The 18378-nt window shown below is 38.4% G+C and overlaps 1 protein-coding gene across 1 annotated transcript in view; it reads left to right on the top strand.

Annotated features, from left to right (window-relative positions):
* The window catches only part of kif4 (kinesin family member 4), a 162589-nt gene extending 144976 nt beyond the window's left edge, over positions 1-17613 (top strand). Inside the window, exon 31 of the mRNA XM_056239100.1 lies at positions 17143-17613. Within this exon, the coding sequence (XP_056095075.1) occupies positions 17143-17340 (198 nt within the window). The 3' untranslated portion in view covers positions 17341-17613. The remainder of the gene's footprint in view (positions 1-17142) is intronic.
* Positions 17614-18378: the final 765 nt, after the last annotated feature.

The following is an 18378-nucleotide window of genomic DNA, read 5'->3' as shown; positions in this document are numbered from 1 at the left end:
CTAGGGGTGTAACGATATTTGAACCGAACCGAAAAACCGCGATACACCACCCACAATACGTATCGCGATACTCTCATGGCGAACCGAACACGCCCCGCCCCCTGCTGCCCAGCCCAGCCCCGGCTCATTGCACCTCATGTGTTATGTGTACACAACGAATACAGGGTTGTTGCCTAAGCACCATTAACCACATATAATCGCAATAAGCTCAGTGTTTTGTTACTTTTGATAATAAGCAAGGTGTAATCTTTCAAATTATGTCTATTTGATCACGAAATGCAAACAATAAATGCCGTTTTGGCGCTCTTAGATGTGGCGTGACAGATATCACTGTATGCATGCGGCAGCGCGATCATCTCTTCCTCAGTTACAGAATAAACATGAATGGACACCCGACCCGAAGGTATGTTGAAAGATACAGTATACTTACTGAAAGGCATCATAACTCGTGTAAACACTCAATCAGTGTTTCAACAGCGGAAATACGTCAATAAAACGCTTAGTTTTTCACATAGCTTTATATTTACCTCAGGCAAGTCATTCAGTGTCCACAGCTTGCTGGTTTGCTAACTCTTTCACTAAATAAATGCTATATATTAGCCTATATATTATATTTTACTTAACCTGTTTATGATATCTTGATTATTTAATGTATGTTTAAAGTAGTTGTCATGAAAATAACAGCAACTGTGTAAATTATTATATAACAATAACAAATTAGAGTAAAAACATGTTAATGCAAAAATTGCCTTATGTGCAGTTTACATGTTTTCATACAATTTGTTATTTGAGTGTTGTATTATTATTATATCATTTAGGCTAAAAGTCTATGCTCTGTTGTTAAGCTTTAATGTTATAGTAATGTGCAAGTAAGGGCTATAGTTTACAGCATTAGCAGATAATTTTGTTATCCTTGAGAAACGTTTACTTGTAATTGAATTAATTTAAAGACAAGGACACAATTTGTTCATTAAAGCACTGTTTAATAAAAAATAAAAGCAATTTTAGCTTTCTAAACCCCCCCACCCCACCGAAATGAACCGAACCGAACCGAACCGAGACCTCAAAACCGTGGGACGAACCGAACCGTCAGGTTTGTGTATCGTTACACCCCTACTTGGTTCCCATTGGTCCTTGAATTCCTTGAAAGTTTGTGAATCTGAAGAAAATTACATGGAAAATTTCCATTCTAACCCTTTAACCCAATTCTGCTTCTCTGTTTGTTATCAGACCATTTTAAGCCATTAAACTCTGGGAAAGTTTTCAGTGATCCAGTAATCAAATTCTTTCAAACAATCAGTCCAAAACAGCGCTAATCTAAAGAAGACCAGGCTGATTATATCAGAGATATCGGAGAAAATAGAGACTCTTATTGCATTTTTAGTGAATTATTCATTCCAATGTGTACTTTGCTTTAAAACACGAGCTCTGTCATATTCTGTTATTGTTTCTGAAGAGCGCAATTTTGGTGACGTACAGGAGTCGTACAGTATACGTTGTTTTGATGCACAAACAACAAACTGTATGTGCTCTCTTGATCCCTGATTGCATGCTGCAATCTATTTCGTACAGACACAGTTCAGTAAATTCCTGTTGTTTCCACACACACTCAGGATAATGTTTGATTTATGTTCTTTGCTGTGTTTAGTAATCGTATGTTTCTGCAAGTTAAGGCCATTGATTTAGGTTTTTTGATGTCTCCATCGGGTCCTGTTTGGTATCGCAGCTTGACTCGTCAGAAATGATACGGGCTCTTTGTTGTTGCTCTGTGCACATACTACACAGAAGAAAAAAAACTTTACAGAATTCAGTGTAATGTTTTTTTCATGGTTGCTTTGGTGTGCATGAATGTATTATATATAATAAAATTATATGGACACATCATTTGGTTATTTGGTGTTCTTTTGGAGTCTCCAAGGGTCCTTGAAGCCTGCAGAAAATAGTTTTGTAAGAATCGCCCTTCAATCTGATTGTTTACTTTGCTGGATATAGCAAATGATGACAAAATGAATGTTAAACAAGATAAATGCGTATGCTTAATTTCATTAGTGTGCGATTATTTGCGATAAATCGCACGTCAAGTCATCTTCATTTATATAGCACTTTTAACAAAGGATTGCTCCAAAGCTGCTTTACAGTGATAATAGGAAACTAAAGTAACAGATTGTTTTGGTTTTATTGCAGCTCTCAAATAAAGTTATTTTCCAGCTAAAGATTTGATTGATTCACTTCCGTCGCAACAATCATTAGTTATTAACTTAGGGGCCGCTAACACGACACCGTTTTAACAGAAAACTTAAGTTCTCTCTACGCAAACTTCAAAAGCGCGAACCTGTGAGAATGCCGATGGCGCGCACCAGAGCCATAGAGAGAAAGAGTTGCGACACGCTTTGATGTCGCCGCGACGGCTGTCACGTGGTTCATGTAAGCCCCAATAGTTCCAAAACATACGCGGGCTGTCATGTTCTTCTATGGACAGACAGCAGCGATTGCATTATTAAACGGTAAATATAAAATAAAACACACTCCCAAGTACTTTTTAAGCTGTTATTGCATTTTGTTAATGTCAGTTTTGCATTTGGAGAGGCAGGGTGACAACTTGGTTAAGTTTTAGGCTATATTTTTGGAGGGAAAAGCTTAGTGTTCATGTTCGCATGGGTAGTAGCACTGGCTTTAGCGGCTCTAACTTAACTTTTCCATGTCATTCATCTGATGATGGACGTCTCATGATATTTATTTTAGCACAACTGGGCTGTATTAGGCTATTGATTCTCGTGATCTTGCTTATAAATTCCGATTCAGCCATTAGCCTACCTTCGTGATCACGCAAAGAGGTCTGCAGTGACGGTCCGTTCAGAATTCCAACCAACATAAAATATAAATAATTACGCTGAGCATGTACATATGAATGATTTAGGAGGTAAATAGACTGCTCCCATAACGTAGAAAGCAACGACTATATACAGCAATGTTCGGTAAATATTCAACCGAAAAATATTCTTCATAAAATTAAACCGGAGAGATAGTTAATGAGTGAAATAACTATGTTCCTAAATACATATAAGCACATATATGCTAGCCTCGTGAGACCATCCTGATCTCGCGAGCTTTCAAGGTTTCACTCGCAGATCAGTCTGGATACTTTCCGTTAAAGAAAATTTGGGAGCAGTTCACCAAACGAACGTCCAATCAGCGTTGGCTTTGAGGCGGGTTGAGGTGTGACGCAACGAGAAGCGCGTCAGTTCAGTCTAAAGAACATGTCGGCTTCAGCGGATGAAACTAGCATCAGCGTGGCTATCGAGCAAGTTTTATCGGAATTACAGAGTATTTCTTCACTGAAAGAAGAGCAAAACACTGCTCTGGAGGCTTTTCTCAGAGGAAAAGATACGCTCTGTTAGTACGTCATATGCTTCGTTGATCTGATTGGTTGATTTGGCCCGTCTATCACCAACATAGGCCAATCAGCTAACCAGTATTTTCGCCCCTTACCAAAACTACTTCAACGGAAGGTTTCCAGATGGATATGCGGAGCAAATCCATCTGGCGGAGTCAGGTTACATATATGCATAACCCTAACCCATTTAAATAAATGAATTGTTTGTGTGTGTGTATGTACACTACCGTTCAAAAGTTTGGGGTCGGTACGATTTTAAATACTTTTAAAAGAATTCTCTTCTGCTAACCATGGCTGTGCTTGTTTGATTAAAAATACAACAAAAATCAGTTATAGTATTAAATATTATTCCAGTGTAAATCAGCTGTTTTCTGTGTGAATATATAGTAAAGTGTAATTTATTCCTGTGATCAAATCTGAATTTTCAGCATCACCAGTGTCAGTGTCTTCAGTGTCAAATGATCCTTCACAAATCAGTATAATATGAGGATTTGATGCTCAAGAAACATTTATTATTATTATCAATGTTGAAACAGTTGTTGGTCTGTCAGTTGTACAGTTTTTTTTTTTTTTTTTGGATTCTTTGATGAATAGGAAGTTCAAAAGAACAGCATTTGTTTGAAATAGAATCTTTTGTAACATTATAAATGTCTTTACTGTCCTTGATAAATAAAAGTATTGATTTCTTTCCTCCAAAAAATAAAATTCTCACTGACCCCAAACTTTTGAACGATAGTGTATATATAATATTATATATAGGCTATATATATATATATATATATATATATATATATATATATATATACATACATATAAAATATTATTAAAAATATTATATACATCAGGTTACCGTAAGTTAGCTAACGTTAGTGAAGTGTTGGTCACGTAAGCTATCGCTGCAATTAACCTATTATCTTCCAATAAACATTTACTAAAACTGGCTACATAAAATATAACTACAGACTAGATTCACGAGAGGTCGGCTAATGTGTGTAAGAGTAAAAAAATACAGTAATTTCATTAATTTACCAGCGAGCGTACTTCGGAAGCACTGAAAATGAATGGGGTTCAATGCTGGAACTATCAGTGTTTGGAACTATTGGCTGCTCCACGACACGCGTTACTTCCGCATTCCAAAGTTCCTATGGCGGTCAATGGGAGTGTCGCAACTCTTTCTCTCTATGGCTCTGGCGCGCACACGCGTATTAAGAGCCCACTCCACAGGTATGCACGTTTGAATATATGTGCGCAGGCATGTAGTCCTTCCCTAAAAAACCAACCCTCAACAAACTACTTGTCTGGCCGTAAAATTTATAATAGAGAACCAGAACTATCCCGACAACGCTTTATCTGTAGAGAGGTAAGGGATTGGAAGGAGGCCTTCACAGGGGACGGACTAGTTGACACTTCAGGACTGCGTTGTCGTCGTGTCCAGGACTATAATGCGTTAAGAGCTCGCTCAAGTACTGGGGAGCTAAACCATTTAGTGCTTTGTAAGTGATTTAGCAATATTTTCAAATTTACACAATCTTTAATTGGGAGCCAGTGCAGTGTTGACAGAACCGGGCTAATATGGTCATACTTCCTGGTTCTGGTAAGAACTCGAGCTGCTGCGTTTTGGACCAGCTGTAATTTGTTTATTAAGCATGCAGGGCAACCACCCATAATAGCATTACAATAATCTAGCCTTGATGTCATGAACGCATGAACTAATTGTTCCGCATTTGTCAATGAGAGCATATGACGTAATTTAGATATATTTTTAAGATGAAAAAATGGGGTTTAACAGATACTATTCACGTGACTTTCAAATGAAAGATTGCTATCAAAGAGCACACCCAGGTTCCTAACCGACGACGAAGACTTGACAGAGTAGCCATCAAGTGTTAAACCGTATTTTAAGTTATTGCGCGAGTAAGTTTTTTTGTCCAATAATTAGATTTTTTTTTTTTTTCAGAATTTAGTAGGAAATTACTAGTCCAATTTTTTATATCAGCTATGCATTTCATTAATTTTGTGAATTGGTAAGTTTCGTCAGGGCGTGAAGAAATATAGAGCTGCGTATCATCAGCATAACAGTAAAAACTAATGCCATGCTTCCTAATGATATCTCCTAAGGGTAGCATGTACAGGGTGAATAGCAACGGTCCTAGTACGAGAGTGTGATTAACCAAGAGTGTGATTAATCTTATAATACAATGTATAGATTGACAGCACTAATAAAAACAATATTTTGTTTATTACAAATTATATATATATATATATATACACACACACACAGTTGCAATTGAAATTATTCAACCCCCATTGCAAATCAGGTTTATTGGCAAAATTAACAGACTTTCTGCTGTTTGCAATGAACAAATCATTCAAAAGTAATTGAAATAACTCAACACAGCAAATGTTCCATGTGGTTTCCCCAAATCTAACTGAAAATGCAACTTTTAATGACTTCTGCAGTTTCAAAATGGTTCAACCCCCTGAATAGAATCCCTCACAACAGCACAAATCTGCAAAAAAGGTGTTGTCTCAAGCACACCTGATGCAATTAATCAAGGGCTTCATTAGTTGAACCAGGTGTGCTTGAGTTAGAACACACAAAATATCTGATCTGGCTAGGTTTGTTGAGTCACGTTCTACTCTAAGGCCCCGTTCACACCGCAAGTCCTAATGCTCAATTCTGATTTTTTGCTCAGATCCGATTTTTTGATTGGCTGTTCACATTACCTTTTAAAATGTGACCTATATCTGATTGCAATGTGAACTGTTTGAAGTTTCAAACTAACCGGCATGCGCAAAAGAACAATAACAATGACATCAGACGCACCACACGGTTGCACTAAAGTTCGGGAGGTTATGGAGGAAGTAAGCATATTCGCATTTATTTCATAATGTTTGTGTAATGGAAACTTTTGCGGGTTTATAGTTGCAAATTCACTACAGAGATCTGTGTGGATGCGTAGACGAAGCCAGGAGTGGTGGGAATATGACGTGAATAGTTTCACTGAGACGCTGTTCTCCTGTGTCCCCGTTCTTCCATTTCGTGAGCAATTTTTTCAAAAACGGAGCGGTTACGGTAGGTCCTTCTAGCTTGAATTGAAGTATCTCCCCATATACTACTTAGATCTAACACCTCACTCTCATTGACTCGCTTCATCGCTGTTCTCCATATCTAGTCAAGTTTTTAATGTTAGGCTACTGTCTGTGTCTGTTGTGTCTAGGGCTTCGCCGGCGCATAATTGTGACAAATGTCGACGTAGATTGACGTAAAAGTCGCATCAAATCCGCCTTGATTGTTCACACTGCGGCCGCATTGAAAAAAATCAGATCTGGGTCTAATTCAGGACCACATATGTATGTGGTCTAAATCTGATTTGAAAAAATCAGATCTGGTTTAGATTTGAGTGTTCACATTACCTCTGAAGAAATCTGACCTGGTCACTTGACCCCAAAAAAATCTGATTTGGGCCACTTTTGCCTGCAGTGTGAACTAAGTTAGAAATATGGCTAAGTCAAAAGAATGGTCCAAAAAGTTAAGAGATCATTGCCCCTTCACAAACAAGGAAAAGGATACAAAAAGATAGTGAAAGCACTAAATGTTCCTAGAGACAGTTCAAAGCATAGTTTGCAAGTTTTGGGATTCTGTTCTGTGGAGCTATGAAACGAAACAAACTTTTCGGCTCTCTGAATGTCTGAAGGAAGAAGAATGAAGCATGAAGCTGAAAAGAACTCTGTCTACAGTTCAGCATGGTGGTGACTTGGTGATGCTCTGGGGCTGCTTTGCATCCTCTGGCACTGGAAACCTGTATTGAATTATCAGGAAATCCTAGGAGAAAACGTCTGTGGAGAAGCTGAAGCTTGGGCATCATTGGACCTTCCAACAGGACAATGATCCCTAGCATACCTCAAATTCCACCAAGGCTTGGTTTCAGAAAAAGTCCTTGAAGATTCTACAGTGGCCGTCACATGACTTGAGCCCCATAGAAAATCTTTGGTGGGATTTGAAGAAGGCGGTTACAGCACGCAAACCCAAGAATATTACTGAACTGGAGGCCATTTCTCATGTGGAATGGGCTCAGATTCCTTAGAAACTAAGCGAGGCAGTCATTTTCTCAAGCGTTAATGTCTATTAATAAATTTAACCATTGTGCAATAGATATTTTTGTTCTATCTTTCCAATTTAATAGTATTACTTTTTTTGCTTATATGGATGAGGTAAAGAGAAATGTTTTTATTTATTTGGAAGCGTTAATAGGGGAAAGATCTCCTAACAGAAATACTGACAGGGATTTAGAGATGTTAAAGTCTAGAATCACTTTAAGTTTAAATATAACTTCTGACCAGAATTTCCTTGCGTGTGCAGTTCCAGAAGGAGTGTAGACTTGGAATTAAGCCTTTTCCCCGTTATTATTTGATTCACGGGACCAGACACCAGTTATCTTGCCAAGAAAGATTTTTATTCTTATATGTCAGGAGAGAAACTCTGAGAAGATGTTATATTCATGCCAGGTCTATGCGTTTCGTGTTTCTCCTTCCTCTCACCCAGTCATGCCTCCATGTTTCTCTGCTGTAGTACAGTAAGATTGAGTTTTTATACATCACAGAGAGTCTTACAGCTTCCTTGTAAGGTAACAAAACATATTGCTTATGCTTAAAATGAAATGTATATGCACATGGTACAATCCACTTTCCAGATTAAGAAACTATTTCTCAGTGTATACATTAGTGGTATACAAATGGTACATTTGCATCAGTTGAAACATTCATTTTCTTGCAAAGAGCATACCAACTGTACACATTTGAAGTATATTCATCATTGGAACTCTCTGCTAAGTGAACATTACATACCTCTAAGCAGAATACATAATCCTCCCAGCTACCCTCCTTGTGTCTAAAATATGTTCCTTAAACACATGTGTCCATGCAATCTATAGTCTACTCATGCATTTTAAACTTCATAAGATAATACAACTTATTATGAATACTAAATAAAGAATAATAATACAGATACATAATATTAATTAATGAAATTATATTCAAAGATGAAATTTTAGTCTTCATCTCCCTCCACTGGAACTACGGCCGTCAGTTCCACACCATCATCCCCAGGTGGCCAACCTATTGAAGTGATAGTGAGGAGAAGAAATAGCAGACCAAGAAATAGACAAAGGATAGAAGAATAGAAACAGAAAGGAAAACGAAAAACCCAACCCATGTTATGTCCCCGCATACTATGTGTAATTTAACGTCTATGTGTAAGCATTTAAAATGAACCCCAATCATCTAAGAAAAGAAAAAGTAATAAATCTTCTGCCCGTGCCTGAACTCGTTAAGTAATTAACTCCTTCAGTTCCGTGCTAAAATAATAAACAAAAATAAATGTTGATGTTAAAGGATCCTATCCCTTAGGGTTGTAAATCAGTAAGCGGGTGTTCATTGTTTGTGAGGTTGTGTTTCGTAGTGTAGAATGTGTAAAATCTCCTATTTCACTCCGTATATCCCATTCTCGGTTCTATCCTTTTGGTTAATAATATTCAACTTAACAGGTTTGGTACTCTTCCTTCTAGTAACACATATGATGAGTTGTATTGTTAACAGAAACAGCAAAACACCTACCATAGTCAAAACTATCCATTCCGACCATGATAGATTTCCCGGAATTTGTGTTAATTTTCTCTCAGACATCAATTTAGCTATTCCGTTTGCTACGATAACATGACCCATTGCTTGAATTCCCTCCTCTTGAGCTGCTTTAACACTCTTTTTAACTCTTCTAACCATTTCAAAGAGTTCATAATTCCTTTCTTCTACTAAATCATTATTCCACCATTGTGGCTCTAACTGCAACAATTGCACATGTGGAACATGAATTCCACCCAAGTGAAGAGGATAGAGAATCTCAAGACAAAATGGATCAGGAGGAATTGGACACAACTTCCCTCCGTATATCATATTTTCACTTTTCCCATCATGTAATATGCACCACTGTGCTTCTGACACCTGCCATGCACCTGTGGCTTGATCTAAAGGAACTACTTCCCAAACTGCAGAACCATTAAGAGATAGACTAAACATTGTAGAGCATGAGCAAATTACCCACTCATGTTCCTCAACACAACAGTCTGTGGTAGAAATCATCGGCATTTCACCTTCAGCCCAATATCCATTCCTTCCTAATCTAATTACTGAATTTCCTTGTCTAACACCCATTGATTGGAATCGCCTAACTGTCATAATATTGCGCTTCCCATATTGAGGCCATATCATAGTCAAAGGTAATGTTCCAGAACCTGACAACGAATTCTCATTAATGCCAATTTTAACTAACGGGACATGTTTAGCAGAAGTCAAATTAAGTTGATTACCGAAAACCATTAACAAAGATTCCGCTATCCGTTCAGGAACTTGACCCATTCGAATAACCTGAATATCCTCTACCATTTGATCCTTTAAATTCTGGGCTAAAAATAAACACGCCGCACGATGCGTCTCAAAATCAGACGATTTTGTTAATGCATCTGCCAATTCCTTTGCAGCATTATTAAGATGCTGACCCGCTGCTATAATATGTAGAGTACCTTGAAGGGCCTTAGTGAGTCCTTTCCCACTCATTGTTCCCACCCACTGAGTGTACTCACTTAGTTGATTAATTTGAGCGGTATTGCTAATTGAATTAACAGAACCAAACACCCCCGCTATGTCTCCCCATATACTTCGAGGTTTACGATTTTTACTACTCAGAGGATCTCCAGAGGTATAATATTTAACTTCTTTTTCCAACCAACCCCTTATTTGTGTGAAATTTCCACAATAAGACTGATCAAAAACAGTAAGAAGGGATTTCAAGTTATAATTTATGCGTTGCCGCACCATGTGGGCTTCATTTATCAAGGTTTTGGTTTCTTTTGCTAACAAAATACCATGAGCTGGTGCAATAGTTGTATTTGGGCATGTTTTAGCTTTGTTTGTCTTTTCCGCAGAAAGATAAAAACACCTTCCAATTTCCCCAGTTTCTAGTTCAGTCTCACAATATTCATTCTCATCTTCTGAATGCCATACTCGTACATAATTTCCCTTGAATCTTGTTGTCCCCGAGGAAGTATCCCTTAGAAACCCTTCACATGGCAACACTATGGGATAAATACACCCTTGGGCCAACGAATCCCATATTGTAAGCATGTGAGTACGATTCAGAATGAAATTAATTTCCACATTAGTAGACGTTATGAGGTCTAACCCCACAACTTCACATTGTCCTTTTGAACAAATTTCTCGTCTTTGAGCACTACCAGAATACCCCCCGTCTTTCACAGGCCAAATTACTCTGCTTTTGTAACATTGATGATAAAAGTTACATCCTCCAAAGATGTCCTCACGATATTTAGCAAGATCTTTATCATTACGTGGCACCCAATCCCATAATCCCCATTTGGAAATAAAGGGTAGATTAAAATGTTGGCCAGATTTCAGAGTAGCATTCCGATTGATTTCTTGAACTCGAGGAGTCCATAAAGCGTGGCTTCCTTGGTAAATGCCAAGTAAAATTAAAAATAAGCATACCATTGTCGTTGGGTATCGAGAATAACTTGCAACCATCTCTAATCAATGTCAATGGAATTGATTCCTGAAATGGAAGCAGAGAAATAATTAAACATCACTTCTTTGTTCCCAATCTTTAAAGCTAATGGATGAACAGTGCTCAATATCAGGCCATAAGCCGTCATTATCATTTTGTTCATTCCCTAAGCAAGGTTTAACTTGTGACCAATGATACCATCTGTCTGTTCCTACACCCTTCCCTTTGAGACAAACACTTGTGTCAGTAGTTAGGAGTATCTCGTATGGTCCTTCCCATCTAGGCTCTAAACCTTTCCTAGCAATTCGTTTGATCATAACAAAACTGCCTAACTCGGGAATGTGTGGAATGTCAGTAGTGGTGTGTTTTTCATCCCATTGCTGTTGAGCTTCTCGCACTTTCTTATTATTGTCTTTAGTAGCTTTGTCCAGCATTGCGAGATAGCGTCGTAACTTTTCTTGGAACAAAGTAGAGTCTCCTCCTGTTCCCGCAGGTGGCGGAGCATCAGGAGGTAGAACCATTGCTCTTCCAGTCATTAGTTCAAAAGGGGTTAGTCCTGTAACTCGGTTTGGAGTTGCTCTCAAGTTCCACAGAATAGCAGGTAATAACTTATGCCAACCTTGACCAGTTTGCAGAATGGCTTTGGTAAGTGCGGTTTTCAATGATCGATTCATTCTCTCTACCATGCCCGAGCTTTCTGGCCTATAGGGAATGTGGAATTTCTGTTTAATTCCCATCAATTTCATTGCTTCCTTCATCAATTTTCCAGTGAAATGAGTTCCATTGTCAGAATCAAGTTCATATGGAAGACCCCAGCGAGGAAAAACTTCTTCCACCATTACTCGTGCTGCCGCTTCAGCAGTGCAAGTTTTTGTAGGGAATGCTTCCACCCATCTAGTAAATCTGTCCATGATTACAAGTATTTATTGATACCCTCCACTGGGTGATAAAGGTCCTGTGAAATCGATTTGGAGATGTGTCCATGGACCTGTTGGTCTGGGTGCATGTGACATTCGCACCTTTACAGATTTTCCCACATTTGCTTTCATGCAGATCAAGCATCTCCTACAGTAATCATCAATGTCTCTCATCATTCGTGGCCACCACCAAGTCTCGCTGATTTGAGCTTTCATTGCTTTTGCTCCAGCATGCACTTTTCCATGATACAGCTGCATCAGTTCTCTTCTTGTTCCGATAGGCATCACCACTTGTCCTGTTGGAATTCTCCAGATACCTTGATCATCTTCTTTCGCTCCTGCTTTTATCCATTGCTCTTTCTCTTCATCTGTCTCCATTTGATATGACAGAAGATGGAGCTCAGGATTATCTTTGCTGTTTTCCTTTACCAAGGTAACAGGAGTAAGAGGAAGTAGAGCTGCTTCTCTAGCCGCTGCATCTGCTGCCGTGTTTCCTTGACTTTCTTTGGACTTGTCAGATTGATGTGATTTTACTTTGATCACGGCTGCTTCTCTGGGTAAGTGACATGCTGTAATCAAACGGCGAATTATGGAAGCATGTTGTATTTCGCTCCCACTGCTGGTGATAAGTCCACGTCTTTTCCACAGAGCTAGGTAGTCATGGACCACCCCATATCGCAAAAAATTCCACCTTGTTTCACAATCCAATGAGCCGCCAGTATTGGGAATGCTTTTGATTTGATCTTGTCTTTTTGGGACTCGAACCAGCTTAACTGCTCATCCATAGATGCATTGATATCCAGACCTTTTTTCAAAAGTTTAGCTTGTTTCTTCCTCTTCCTTTCCAGGTACCAAGAAGATATTGTTCTGCTGTTGCAGACACTTTCTCCCATGTTTCAAAGAATTTGTCACTCTGTGTCTCTGTGCTCAGAACAGCAGGGCTATGTGTGTGTGCGTATATGTGTGTGTGTGTGTGTGTGTATGTATATAGAGTGAATTCCAAAGGGAGGGGCTGCTTCTCTCTCTCTCTCTTCTCTAAGCCCTACAAGAACTCAGGGAAAAGAAAATTTTAAAGAAAGATTAAAAACAAGTTATCCCTTATATTTTAGTTATCTATTCTTTTTTCTTTTTAATTTACTTAGTTCAACTCAGATACATTTTTTCTTCTTTCTTTTTTTCCTAGTTTATCTCAGATTAATTTCTTTGTTTTTTCTTTTTCCTTTAAGTTTAACTCAGATAAGTTTATTCTTTCTTTTTCCTCTAGTTTATCTTAGATTAATTTCTTTGTTTTTTCTTTTTTCTTTAAGTTCAACTCAGATCAGTATCCTCAAACATTTGAACAGTTTTATGGTCAAAATCAGAATGCCCGCGATTCTAGCTCTTTTTTTTTTCATTGATACCCTTCTTCTAAGGGTTCAATCCTCTGCGTATTTAAACGTTTTAGGGTTTTCTTCGTATCTTCTATATACTGCACTGCACTAACTCAGAGCACAGACCCGCCACTTTAAACCGCTATAAATCACTGCTTGTTACACTTTCCTCGTCTCCTTCTGAGAACGAATCTTCTGTGTGTTGGATGCTTTAGGGTTCATTCTGCCATCTTTTTAGACAGTCCCGCCACAATCCAACCACGTCGCAGTTGTAAACAAGCAAATTTACCTAGCTTAACCGTCTTATAGCTAATTCTATATGGTCTTCTTTCTAAAAAAGATCCACTTTTACCCAAGCATCATTCAAATATTTTAGAGGTTTTACTGATCAGAGCAACTTAAATAAGCCAAATTTAATTGTCTGACATATATTCATTGGCAACACAACTGGTACTTTAAATAACACAGTTCTTTTAAGCAGTTTCAGTCAATGTCTAATCATCAGGCAGACTTAGAATTATTTTAGAAAAAGAAAAAGTCTTACCTTGAATGATTGAGACAAATGCCTGAAGATGCGATCCTGTTCGTGACGCCAAATTGTAGACTTGGAATTAAGCCTTTTCCCCGTTATTATTTGATTCACGGGACCAGACACCAGTTATCTTGCCAAGAAAGATTTTTATTCTTATATGTCAGGAGAGAAACTCTGAGAAGATGTTATATTCATGCCAGGTCTATGCGTTTCGTGTTTCTCCTTCCTCTCACCCAGTCATGCCTCCATGTTTCTCTGCTGTAGTACAGTAAGATTGAGTTTTTATACATCACAGAGAGTCTTACAGCTTCCTTGTAAGGTAACAAAACATATTGCTTATGCTTAAAATGAAATGTATATGCACATGGTACAATCCACTTTCCAGATTAAGAAACTATTTCTCAGTGTATACATTAGTGGTATACAAATGGTACATTTGCATTAGTTGAAACATTCATTTTCTTGCAAAGAGCATACCAACTGTACACATTTGAAGTATATTCATCATTGGAACTCTCTGCTAAGTGAACATTACATACCTCTAAGCAGAATACATAATCCTCCCAGCTACCCTCCTTGTGTCTAAAATATGTTCCTTAAACACATGTGTCCATGCAATCTATAGTCTACTCATGCATTTTAAACTTCATAAGATAATACAACTTATTATGAATACTAAATAAAGAATAATAATACAGATACATAATATTAATTAATGAAATTATATTCAAAGATGAAATTTTAGTCTTCAAGGAGTGAATATAATAATCTATGCTATTTTGACTGTGTACATGTATAAGTGTTGGCATGGCCCATTTGAGACTATTTACTTTTTGTAATATATACTCGATATAGTGTTTTATATTGTATCAACTGTATAATTACTAGATATGTCAAAAACATCTTTCCAACGTTCTAAAAGGTCTAGGTCAGTGTATTCAGACAGCAAGTTATGTTTTTATGGGAAGGAGGCGGGAACCAGCGAACGTCCAACAGATTTTAATAATCATTTAAAATAAATAAACATAAAACGAAAGTAAAGGCGGCAGCCCCTCATGGACGACTGCCGCACACACAAAATAAAACAAATAAAACAAACAAAACAACGTAAAGTCCAGGCCTGGTCCTCTCTCGTCCTTCACTGTCGTCGCTCCTGCTTTTGTTTCCAAAGTTCCTCTGTGAGAGATACGAGACGGGTGCGTCGCACAGTTGGCACTCATCAGTAATCGCGCCATTCGTCCTGCTCGCCACACATGTCATGTGATTTTATTTATTTAGAGGAGACTAAAAGGCTAATTGTTTTTGGTCAAAGTACGACAATTTATGAGAACATCATATTTTGTACTACAGACTCGTGTTAGCGTCAGTCGGGTGTTTGAAATAACTTCCTTTTGTGAACTGATGTGGTTTGCTGTTACAGAATGAGGCAGAAATTATATTATTTTATACACTGCCCGGACAAAAAAAAAAGTTGCTGTTTGGTTTTAAATTGACAAATGCTTAATGGTGCGTTCACACCGGACGCGAATAGCGCGTCAGGCGCGAGTGATTTCAATGTTAAGTCAATGCAAAGACGCGTTACGCGCGTAAAAAATTCCTGCGGCGCGAATGAGGCGTAGAGCGCGGCGCGGTAGACGCGAATACGCCTCATTCGCGCGTCAAGTTCGCGCGAATGGGGCGAATTGAGCGTCTGGCGAGTTAAGCGCGAATGATTTAGTTAGTGCTATTTGTGCATTCACGCGTTTGACGCGAATTCGCGTCTGCCGCCCGAGTTGAAAAATCTGAACTTCTGCATCAATTCGCGCCGCGTTAACCAATCAGGAGCCTAGCTGCATGCTGCTGTCACGTGGTGAAGTATCTGGATGCTTCAATAAATTATTTTGTAATATATGACTGTGGTTCTAATGCACAACAAAGCAAATATTTTATCACATAAAACTCGATTTCCATATATGAGACATATTCATTTTGTATTGAATGCTATTTATTCCATATCTAGATTATATGAAATATTATTATAATGTAAAGACAACCAACATATAAGTTCGTGTCTGGACAGTGATGTGTGAGAGAGAGAAAAAAATAACAGGACAGATTAATCACTTTTGGAGGCTGGCTTCATTTATTATCAAAACAAAAATAAATTACAGATTAGGTGGATGCGGGCGAAGGTAAACCTCGCGCCGGGCTGTAGAGCGCGGGCTCGACAGGCATAGACCACTCGAGGCCGAGGGCTTATACGGCCTACGCTGTCATCGTCAGCGTCCTCACCATTAGGTCCACCAAACCTAGCTCCTGGAGCAAATTGTGAAACTCCTGAAACCCTCCGGAGGCTCTGGTGGACCCGAGTACAGCGACGATGCCCCTACGCAGCTGTTTCTGCTCTCCAGAGCATATACGAGCGGTGATTCTCTCGAATAATGCTAATGCTCGATAAACATCTAAAAAGATGGCCGCGAACGGGTTTCGAAACTTTCGCCTCCGGATTTCGCCTCTGACGCGCGTAAATTTCGCTTCAAACTTTTATTTTTACGCGCGTCAATTTCGCCATTGACACGCGAATTAACACAAAGTGGTCAAGCATCAAACTAGACGCGGTAGACGTGAATTTGACGCGCTATTCGCGTCCGGTGTGAACGCACAGTAAGAGTCTATGTTTGGATCATTGCTGCAGTGATTGTTTCTATCATGTTATGTGTTTGGAAACAGTTCTTCTAATCCAAATTGTTGGAGTGTGTAGCTTTACATTTCTTAAACAACCATGTAGGAAGACACATCATGGCCATATTCCAGGATGACAGTGTCAAGATTCATCAGGCTCAAATTGTGAAAGAATGATTGGGAGCAGCTTGAAGAATCATTCACACATGAGTCCAGAGCTTAAATTCATTGACAATGTTTGGGACGTGCTGGAGGAGACTTTACAGAGTGCTGGACTCTTGCATCGTCAATACAAGAACTTGACCAAAAATTTATGAACCTCTTGATGGAAATGACAACATTTTCATGAAGAGGTGCATCACTGGACTGCATGGAGTGGGCAGGGTTTATGAAGTACACTGCAGTCAACCACCAGGGGGCGAGTGAAATGCGGCGGCTTCACTTTCAGGACTTGTGCGGCACACTTGGTTACACCACACAACATTGAGTCATCAAATTTAAAGTTTTGTTTAATGATTTTTTCTTTATCTTGGCCATTTTTATTTGTCATTGACCCTGAAAATAACAGCATACTGCTTTAAGAATGTCATGAATAATTATGTCATGGTAATTAGGAGTAAATTATGACTGTGTAGGCTATTCCTTTAAAGTCACTCTTGATTGAACACACGTGTTTGCTGTATCATAAACAGGAGATTGGAGACATGGGCTGCCTGCCTGCTGATCTGAAGCTTGAAAAAAAGCCAGTCGCTGCTGACAACGAGAGTGACAGCGATGACTCTGAAGCGATGAACAACACTTCCAGCTTCCTCCGGAGGAACAAGAGAGGCCTAAATAACTTCAAAAACAGCTTCTTCTCTGGCTGCACACCCATCCGTGAAGAACATTAGTAGTACAGTAGTAGAATGTAATAGTTGCGCCTGCTAATTATCTTGTCATCTTGTCTTTTTTAATGTGGTTTAAATGTATACATTTGTTTGTTAAATGGGTAGTTTATCATTAATGGTAATTCATTTGAATGAATGGTTAATGCACTAACTAACAATATGATCTGCACACGTCATGAGTAATTGTATCGACTTTTAAGCAATTTGCCTGTATGACATTTGAAAGTCATGGTTGTAGATGTTATTTCTATTAAAAGTCTATTGACTTAATTTTAATTTTTGTGGTGTTCATTTCTTAACTTATTGCTGTTAAAAAATATCTAAATACACAATTCCTTTTTAAATTCTGCCTGGAAAAAGGCTGTTTTAGAATGCTGTAATGTTATGCATGCTTAATACCAATATTACATTGTTGGTGACAGGTGCATTTTAGCCAAGTGCTGCAGACTTTTTCTGCTCATGTGAAAAATGAATATAGACTCACTTTGAAGGAGGGACTTGAGCCATATCTACAGACCAGTGTTGGGGATCACAGTTAGAGGCCACTATGCTCAAATATGAAGTTCGATCAGTTGGCAGAGTTTACTGAAGACTAGAGCTGGGTAAAAGTATCGATTTCTCAATTTGAATCTATTCTCATTTTGAAGAACCGACATCAATTCTTAAATCCCAAGAATCGATCTTTCAGTCAGTGCTGTTTTCAGTTGATAAATTAGCAAGTTTTTAGTGCCTCCCATCTAAAAAATCGCAATAAGCTTTGAACTATAATATATATATATTTTAATTTTACACTGAATATGCGATCTGAAGAGCTTTGAAATTAATTTATGCTTGAATTGAACAAAAAGTAGTACATTGGAAAAAGTGATAAAGTGCTTACTTAAGCGGTTTAAATTGAGTGCTTTGCTTAGGAACATTAAACATATACATGCCTAATTTGAAATTTGTACAAGGAAATAATTATGATTCACATTTTGTGTGTTTCAAGAACAGTGTTCCTGTCCAGCGTGACTCCTAACTTTGTCCATTTGTCCGGCCCCC

The sequence above is a fragment of the Rhinichthys klamathensis genome, unplaced genomic scaffold (genome assembly GCF_029890125.1).
Source record: "Rhinichthys klamathensis goyatoka isolate OS25496 unplaced genomic scaffold, OSU_Roscu_1.1 h1tg000554l_1, whole genome shotgun sequence".
Classification (NCBI taxonomy): domain Eukaryota; kingdom Metazoa; phylum Chordata; class Actinopteri; order Cypriniformes; family Leuciscidae; genus Rhinichthys; species Rhinichthys klamathensis.
The sequence above is the reverse complement of the archived record's forward strand: the minus strand, read 5'-3'. Positions and strand labels throughout refer to the sequence as shown.